Below are 10,000 nucleotides of genomic sequence, written 5' to 3' on the forward strand. Positions count from 1 at the left end.
GTGGGTGGGTGCAGGGAGGGAGGTTTATCATGAGAGAAGCAGTGCACACTCACCTGCTCGTGGTGCTCGATGCCCATGCTGATGGTGTTGATGAGGATGGCGATCATAATTCCTCTGTTGAAGTACTTGCTCTCCACGATGCCGCGGAGCTTGATCCTAATCTGTCTCCAGATGTATTCACAGCGCCCACCGTTCAGGCCCGGCCTCCCCTCTGCGCCGTCCTCCCTCTCCCCCTCCGACTGGCCACCCCGCCCGTCCGTCTCCTCCACCGCGCCCTCCTCCGCCTCCTCATTGGCCGTGGAGCCGGCAGGCCCCGCCCCGTCCCTGAGTGACAGGGCAGCAGCGCACTGCGGGCACGCGTCGGTGCCGGGAGAGACGGACAGGTGCTCAGGGTCGCTGTGGAGTGGACAGCGGGACGCTAGCAGGCCCAGAGACAGAGAGAAACGAGGGGGGAAATATGGCATTTATATAGCGCCTTTATCCAAAGCACTGTACAATTGATGCTTCTCATTCACCCACTCACACACCAACGGTGATTGGCTGCCAGGCAAGACACCAACCAGCTCGTCAGGAGCAATTAGGGGTCAGGTGTCTTGCTCAGGGACACTTTGACACACCCAGGGCGGGATCGAACCAGGCAACCCTCCAACTGTCAGATGACTGCTCTTACCGCCTGAGCCAATGTCGCCCCACTAATGGAGGTTCGAAGTTGACTATCAGTATATGGGAGATGTGTATCTCAGAGAAGTTCTGCAACCTCTTTTCTTATTCCTGAACTAAAACAAAGCAAGCTGCACCTTATTCTGGTAGACATACTGTAGGACAGAGTGATGAACAAAGCCAGTCAACAAAGCAAGAAGTTAAATAGAGGGGGTCCGCTCTTTAAAAAATTTACATATCTTTGGTGCCCTCAATTTCCTGAGGAATGATCTCAGCTCGACTTGGCATTGCAATTCATCACCAGTTCAGTGTGTTCTTAACTGAGCATCCGCATGCTGATGTAACTACTACTGGTAATTTGAAGTAACACTGACTTATTGACTTTTTTTAATCATAAATTATAATTAAAAAAACATACTCTTCAAAGGGTTAAGCATTAAAAATGCCTGGAACATGAGCTTAATCACAACCACATTTCTACCAAACATGCAAATAAACACATGACCTGGATGAGGTTCTCAAATTAGAACAACAAACAATTTAGCATTAATTCATAACTTTTTTTTGCTATTATTTTATAATAATTTATTTTATTTTATTTTTATAATTTTTTATTTTATAATAATAATTAATTACTTGTGTTACCCATGGGTCCTAAGGTTAGTGCAAAGAACAGTGCTGAGAAGAAGAAAAAGCTGATTACGATAGAATTGAAGAAGGAAATCATTGATAAACATGAGAAAGGAACGCGTGTAGTGGACCTAGCACGTCAATACGACCGGAGCACGTCGACGATATGCACCATCCTGAAGAAAAAGGAGGAGATCAAGGCTGTTACAACAGCAAAGGGTGTCTCCAGGCTCTCCAAGCAATGCACATCTGTCCACGAAGAGATGGAAAAATTGCTTCTCCTGTGGATCAACGAGAAGCTACTCGCAGGGGATACGATTACGGAGACCATCATCTGCGAGAAAGCACGAGCGCTGTATGGGGATCTCCCGAGGCAGACCCCTGGAACATCGACAGACGAGACATCAGCAGACGCATTTAAGGCCAGTCGCGGCTGGTTCGATAATTTCTTTTCTGTTTTAAAACCCATGAAAAAAGATTTTTGGGTGATTTTTGGGTGGTTTTTGGGAGTTGGAACGGCTTAATTATATTTCAATTAACTTCAATGGGGAAAATTCATTAGTAAAATGAGTAAATCATAAAACGAGCTTGGTCATGAACAAATTTAACTCGTACTGTGAGGTATCACTGTATCTGGACCTGGATCCCCGCTACAGATCAGCATCCCGATACCTCCCGTGACCTTTGCCCTCTGCCCCGGTGAGCGCACACTCACAGCGGTGTCGTGGGTGGTGGCGGTCTCCGGCGGCCGGGCTCCCCCTCCTCCCGGGCGTGTGGCCCGTGGCTCTGGCGCCCCCTGGTGGCGCGGGGCGGCCCCGCAGGGCGCGGAACAGCGCGACGGACCGCCGGCGGGCTTTGCGCAGGACGTGACACACGTACTGGAACATCTCCTCGTAGCAGTCGCCCGGCTCGGCCAGGCTGGCCAGTGTGCTGGAGGACCCGCAGAAGGCCTTCTGCTCCTGCATCAGCTGGTGCTCCCGCTTCTTGGTCTCCGAGAACTGCGTGGCGATGACCACCAGGCACAGGTTGATCATGAAGAAGGAGCCCACCTGGAGGAGGGGGAGGGGGGGGGTCACAGTAACCCAGCAAGGCCAGGGCCACAGGGGGTGGGGGGCAGGGTACAGGGTGTGACAATTTTTAATATGTTACAAAATATACACTTTTTCAGGTAGGCCTGTACACCAGCTTGTTAATGCAAATATTTCAGCTCATTTAAACAGTGGTATGCGGAAGTGCATCTCTGAACACACACACAACAAATTGAACCTTGAAGTGGATAGGCAACAGCAGCAGAAGTAAAAAAAAATGAAATAAAAATAAGTCAAATAAAAACCTAAGGAGGTGGTCACTGAGTTGGGGGAGGGGTGATAATTCTTAGCTGCAGTCACGCCGGACGCTTTCAACCGATGCGGCTTACAAAGCGAGTGACGTCGCGCGCGAGAGACACCCCGGCTAACCAGCGCCCGTTAGCGGCCTGCCATCGCCCGGGCTGTCAGTCCCCCAGCCTCCTGCAAATGGAAGCTGCAGCTGTCCCGCTCACAGACAGTCGGCGGTAAGCGGCGGAGATGGGGATCAGCTGTTACAGCATCACGGTGAAATCGCTGGCGAGTGGTCCCGTCGCGCGCGCTCCACCGGAGTGATCGGCGCTTTGCGTGCGGGAGGCTGACATCGCGCAGCCGACAGCGCCGTGACACGGGAGGATGGCGTTTCACGTTCGTTGTACGAGCGCGTGAAGCGATGTTTTCCGAATTATTTCATATTCCATTAAACTAATGCAATGAGAGAATGCGCTTGCAAGCAGTGATTACCGGGGTCCAACCACTGCGATGAACGATGTGAAAGCACAGATTGATGGCATGTATTAACTTTACATACCAGTGGTTTATAGATTAAAAAAAATATATATATGGGGCTCTAGAGCACTCCATATGGTTTGATTTTGCCACAACTTTATGGTTAGACCCTGGATAAGACTGTATACAGTATGCACCACATTTCCCTTTAAGTCAAAACATTAAGAATTCCCAAACATTTCAGTAAAAGCCAAACCCACTGAGATTATGTGTGTCTGTAGGGCAAACAGGGTATGGGGGCAGCCCTGTGAAGGTCGAACTATAGCACCACAGAGTCCTATCTGTGCCAAATGTTAAATGATTCAAGACTTCAGCCCTCCACACAAGCCTGCGAAATTAAACCTAAGACTTACCAGATAAAAGTTATTTGAGGCCAACTGGCAGAAAAGAAGAAGAACAACAAATAGGCTTTCAGCACCTGCAGTGCTTGGACCCCTAAAAATAAGATCAAGCAAAATAAAAGAAAAAATGGAATAAAATATTCACAGTCGTGCTGTTGAGGGCACACAAGGGAGGAAACAGAGAGGAAGTACAGAGCAGGGAAGGGATCTAATTATCATCTTCATAAACACTGACCTGTGGAACCGTTATGAGAAGAGAAATAATATTCATAAATATTATAATTGGTAGAAATGGAGAGATTGTCAATGGCAAAGTCAACTGAGAAAGCAGAGTGGGGGGAAAAGACCTCTTCAGGTATGAGGTCACAAATGTGATTAGAATTTAGAAGAAAAAAAAGAAAAAATTTGACAAAACACTCGACAGCGCTTCAAAAGTTCAAATGCATTCAATACAGCAGCTACCTCAGGTCAGTATTCAGTTAATGAGGGGTTCATGTGACCATATCCCATGAAATATGTCGATGAACTTGGATTCTTGTATCTGTGACATTCTGCCCTGATTCTAGAACAATGTCGTGAGTGAATGTAAAATGTAAACGGAAAACATCTTAGACTTACCACGCAGCGCTTTAAAGTGTGTGGGTTATTTAGGTGTCTGTTTTCATGCTTTGTTCATTTGCGCGACTGCTTTCAGGCATCTTATTTCTGCGTCTGTTCTGTTATTTGATGCGATACAAGAGTCGATACGAGTGTCAACGTTCAGATCAACCCACACTTCCAAAGCTTGATGACAGACTTAAAATGCAACATTTTAGGACCATCCAAAGAAAAAAAGATTTCAAATTTCAAATGCAAAATACATTAAAGGAGTAACCTAGCAGTAGTATATTTGAAGGGAGAGGTAGCCAGTGAAATAATGCTCTCTTCCAGTTAAAACAAAGACTTACTTAAATATGCCACTCTATACGGCATTATTAAACATGGCTAAAAGCACAGTATGTACCACGCCAGTAAAGATCATATAAAATTTTGGTAGCGAATGTACTTCTATGACAAATAAAACAAAGTAGAAGCAAGTATGTAAAGTTACAACACAGAGCTAAAATGTCCCAGAGCTAATACTTGCCAAGCTGTAGAAAGCAACAACGGCAACACTGATGAGACCAATTAATATCACGATTAATAACACGATCGTGTGGCAGGGGGGTAGGAACAAAGGTCAGGGGTCAGCCTTTTTAAATCATGACAATCTAAACAGAAATAAAACAGCGTGGAGTGCACAGCTGTGTCAGTGATGAGCGCTGGGCTTTAAGTCGGGCGGAGCGTATGAGCCCGGATCTCATTTAGACTGTGTGTTCTGCTTGGGTTGCCAGGCTACGGAGGGGCGCTTTAGCCCACTGCTGCAGAGCGGGAGCGATGGGGAACGGAGAGCGGAGTTCCCCTCTCCGAGACGTTTCCCAGGCGGAGACAGAGAGGTTGCAGCCTCAGGATGCCTACACACAGCACAGGAAGTTCCAGTCTTTCAAAGAAAGAGGAAAAACGAGTTAGCCCAGAGGCCCGCTTCCCTCATTCAAAATGGCGGCGACGCGCGGGGCTTGGAGAGGCAGAGTAACGGTGTGAGCGACGGTAAATGAAAACGCTTTCTGCGTTCACCGCTATTGATCTGCCGCGATGCGCCGCCCGTCATTAAACGGAGGCTTACGGCTCTATTAACATCAAAGCCCTGGGACGCGGTCCAGGAGAGGAGCCCTGCTCTGCCTGCATTACGTCTGCGCTGAAGGGCCGCAGCACTTCCTTTGATTAGCGGCGGTCTCCGCAGACAACGTTAATCACCAGTCACTGAAGATCTTTATTTCCTCTGGGAGCTCAGGACAGACGGGCTGCAGTTAACTGCCTGCTGACAGGTAACCCCAACAACACGCATGTCCGCTTCCACTGGCCCAGCGTGCTTTACTTCCCTCAGTCACTCCTGGAAGGCAGCGGGGCAGCCAACCACAGGCTATTTTTCTATACAATAGGTACGATTTTTGTGTTAAAACATTGCTACAAGACCCTTCCTATCATTGAAAAAGGTGTTGACACCTTAAATTCCTTAAATTCAGGTTTCAAAATATACAGTTCATGGCCCTACACTCTGGCCACAGACTGGCGTTGCAATGTCAACACGTTTACAGAGAAGGGGGAGGGGAGGGATAAACAGTGCAGTGGTTTGAAGATGTTTGCTGCTGCAATTCCTCTCTAGACCGTTAGAAGTCCAAAATTAGCTATTGTACCTTTAATGTATTTTTATCAAATCTACCTGCATCGATGTTACTGAGCTAGCTAGTTTGCTAATCTGTCGCTGTGAAGTTTTCTAGCAGTGAAAGCCGCTGCCTCCCTGGCTCCACTGAGGGAAGGAGTGCACCTGGGGCCCTTTACTGCTGCCACTATTTAGCTTTTAGGCAAATCAGGCAGCAGGTACACTTAGTGGTAGGAGAAGGCGAGCATTGCTGGGCTGAATGGCCTGTTCTCGCCATTACCTCATGTTATGTTATGTTACATTAAGTTCCACACAAACTGGATTGAAAATTGTCTGACCAATCGGATGACACCTATAAATGCATGTTACTTCCGCCGAGGGCAGTGTGGAAGAGAGCCAACAGTCTTGCTGAATCATAAGAAGAACGATGGTACTATTAACCCAGCTGTTTCAATGTATTACATTTACATTATTGGCATTTGGCAGACGTACAGTTGATTCGACTAAGCAGGAGACAATGGAGCAAAGCAGGGTTAAGGGCCTTGTTCAAGGGCCCAACTGATTTGCGGATCTAATTGTGGCTACACCGGGGATCAAACCCGCGGGGGTCCCAGCATGTACCTTCACCACTACGCTACAGGCCACCCTAGTTGCATGATATTCCTTCAGCAGTGTGTGCTGCTAATGATTCTGAATCACATCCTCATCTTAAAATAAGGTCAATGTTTTGGCAATGAAACTGCCCCAAAGTCTGCAGGACGTCTCTTTGGTCATTTGGAAGTCAGTGTACTTACTCCTTATGTGGCTCACCGTGATTGCTCAGGCTCATTAAAATACTTTTTCCTCCATGCCATTAAGAGACCCCCAGGTCTCCAGATAACTCACCCTGGACTCAGCACCTAAAACACGAGCTGAGGAACGACGCAACTCCGTCACTTACGATGATGAGCACGATGAAGTAGATGAAGTTGTAGAAGGAGTGAGCATCCATCACGTAGTACATGATCTCCACCCAGCCCTCCAGCGTGATCACCTGCGCACAAACACACACACGTCAGTCCTGCACACACACACACACACACACACGTCAGTCCTGCACACACACACACACACATACACACACACACACACATCAGTCCAGCACACACACACACACACACGTCAGTCCTGCACACACACACACACATACACACGCGTCAGTCCTGCACACACACACACACATACACACACACACACACACACATCAGTCCAGCACACACACACACACACACACACACACACGTCAGTCCTGCACACACACACACACATACACACACACACACACATCAGTCCAGCACACACACACACACACACACACGCGTCAGTCCTGCACACAAACACACACACACGTCAGTCCTGCACACACACACACACACACACACACTCACACACACACACTCACACACACACACACACACTCACACACACACACACACACACACACACACACACGTCACACACACTCACACACACAAACGTCACACAGGAGAGCAGACACGCATCACGGCGCATCATGGCCGCCATGGCGCACTCTCGCATGGGGCACGGTGGAGGCCCGTGGGGACGCCCCTCGCAATCCAGCCCACCGCTCACGTGACACACGGTGAAGGCAGAACGCAGGAGTGAAATCCCACAGTGGAGTGGGGGATTATCTCCTTCTTCTTCTGTCTGCTGATGAGTGTGCTCAGTGGCTCTCAGGGCAATGGTAATCTTCTCCCACAACAAGTCGTTTAAAAGGCAATCTCACATATGCCTAATTGCTTAATCATAACTGTCTGTAGCTGTCTGCAGTGAGCGTAGTCAGGGGAGGGGGGGTGCGGGTTGGGGGCGGGTGCAGGGGGTAGAGTGCTTGGCTCTGTCCTAGGGGTGTAGGCATGGGGTGTGGCCAGAAGGTGGGGCCTGGTGTTATACTCTTTTACATTTTACATTTTTGTCATTTGGCAAAATGTGCATTAGGTTCTACCACAAGTCAAAGCATCACATCCATAACTAGGAAAATACACATGGAATGCTGTTCTAAACATATAGTTGTCATCATAAGTGCAAAAATATATATATATATGCTTTGTGTGCTTTATTAAGGTTACAGTGAAAACCTCCAGGACGGTAAATCTCCAGGAACAGGGTTGGGCAGCCCAGCTCTAGCTGTTGAATGAGGTGTGCTTTGTTAGGGTTGCAGTGTGGTCAGGGGGGCGAGTGGCACCTGGAAGATGACGATCCAGGCGTAGCCGATGTTGTCGAAGTTGATGGCGCCCTTCTGCGGGTTGGTGGGGCCGGTGTAGCAGCGGGTGTAGTACTGGTTCCAGTTGATGCAGAGCCCCGCCGCGGCCAGGCTCCCGTTCACCAGCGGCTCGGGGCTCAGGCCCAGTTCCTGTCTGTGCAGGAAGTCGTCTTTGTCCAGGCAGCACTTGCGGCCCTCCTCCCTCCTCGCCGGGACGTCTCGGCAGGACATGATGCCGTTGTCGGCCGCCAGGGAGCAGATGAAGGGGCGCTCGTCGTTCTGGTCGGGCTGGTAGTACGGTCGGGGGAGGGCCAGGCCCGTGGTGCTACGCCCAGAACAGAACAGAGAGAAGAACTGAGGAGGAGACCGATGGAGAGGAAAGGTAATGCAGCGGAGCGTATTCTTTATGTTCGCAATATTTCACTGGCTCCGATTCTCCCACTGCCGGCAGTCTGCGCCTCCTTATCTGACAGAATTAATTAAGCACACGAGCCACCCACACTGCTACATTATCTCATAATAGATGTTTAATTAATTACAGGTAGGTTCCAACCACACACAGTGAAGACTGTACAATGCGGGATTCATTAAAATCAGACATTATTTGCACCCCATCTGTCTCCCCCTTCTGATGCTGACGCTCGGGCAGATTTTCCTTGGTGCTTTTATGGATTGTGAATTCCAAGCACACGCATTAATTGTTTTGTTTTGTTGTGTAAATGGAACCAGCAACTACAAAGCTTGCCGATTAGTGAAAGATGCAGAATATTCAACCTTGAAGGTCAAGAGAGAGGGTGAAGGGAAAGAGCAAAAGGGGAGGCAGAAAGAGAGATAGGGAGGGAGGGAGAGAGAGAGAGAGAGAGAGAGAGAGAGAGAGAGAGAATGAGACGGAGAGAGAGAGATAGGGAGGGAGGGAGAGAGAGAGAGAGAGAGAGAGAGAGAGAGAGAGGGAGGGGGGAGCAAGAGATTCAGCGCAGCGCGAGGGAGAGAGAGAGATATGGGGAAGAGAGAGAGATAGAGAGAGAGAGAGGTTTGCCATGACACTGTAATGTCTTTCTTTCCTTTTGTTTTGTGGGAGTCGGGGAACAAGCATTCACTAATAAGTGTATTAAATATGCACATTAACTGTTTTGTTTGTTAATCAGCATTGGCCATCTCCATAACATTGTCAGGCTAACGAGCTGGAACAGTTTGCAGTCTGGTCCAGTGTTTGTTTTTGGTGCAGTACAGGCAGGAGATAAAGACAGGAGGCCAGGCCAGTGGAGACACCTTCTCATGCTCCTGACTTACTGCGCTCCTGAACACACTATTGATCCCCCCCCTTTTGTCAGTCACTTGTGATGCTCTGAAGGCCTGTGTGGCCCCCTGCTCAGTCAGAGTGGAGCTGTACATGGAGAACAGGGGTCCAGACCAGAGCCCCCCAGTATATGAACGTGCCCCCCTGCTGCTTACCCCATCACACGGCTCATTTCCAACACATTATTTTACACATTCGTTTTAAAACTGAATTCTGGCAGAATTGCGTGTTTACCCAAGCCATCAGTTTGTATATTTATGTACACACAGGGGTGACCTTGGCTCAGGCGGTAAGAGCAGTCGTCTGGCAGTTGGAGGATTGGCGGTTCGAATTCCGCCCTGGGTGTGTCGAAGTGTCCCTGAGCAAGACACCTAACCCGCAAATGCTCCTGACTCCTGGTGCCTTGCATGGCAGCCAATCACCGCTGAATGAGAAGCATCAATTGTACAGCGCTTTGGATAAAGGCGCTATATAAATGCCAAACATTTAGCATTTACACAGTGTTTTGTCAACTTGACTTGCTTTGTAGGCGTTGGAACCCATCTCTCAAAGTTCTTCAATCACAGCCGAGGATGTGCGTTGTGTTGCATTCTGTCACTCCCCTCCCACTCCATCCTGGCTTTAATCATTTGTTCCTATTGGTGGGTGCCCTGCATGGTCCCAAACCCAGCGCCACGTCAGCAGTTAGCAACACCGTGCACCCAAACCCACCGCCCTCAC

General features: G+C 48.9%; 1 protein-coding gene across 1 annotated transcript in view; it reads right to left on the reverse strand.

Annotated features, from left to right (window-relative positions):
- The window catches only part of LOC133113895 (voltage-dependent T-type calcium channel subunit alpha-1I-like), a 136,860-nt gene that overhangs the window by 52,610 nt on the left and 74,250 nt on the right, over window positions 1-10,000 (reverse strand). The window contains exons 6-9 of the mRNA XM_061223026.1: window positions 7,966-8,308; window positions 6,664-6,756; window positions 2,006-2,339; window positions 54-418 (exon numbers count right to left, since the gene is read on the reverse strand). Coding sequence (XP_061079010.1) covers window positions 54-418; window positions 2,006-2,339; window positions 6,664-6,756; window positions 7,966-8,308 — 1,135 coding nt within the window. The remainder of the gene's footprint in view (window positions 1-53; window positions 419-2,005; window positions 2,340-6,663; window positions 6,757-7,965; window positions 8,309-10,000) is intronic.

The sequence above is a fragment of the Conger conger genome, chromosome 2, assembly GCF_963514075.1.
Source record: "Conger conger chromosome 2, fConCon1.1, whole genome shotgun sequence".
NCBI lineage: Eukaryota > Metazoa > Chordata > Actinopteri > Anguilliformes > Congridae > Conger > Conger conger.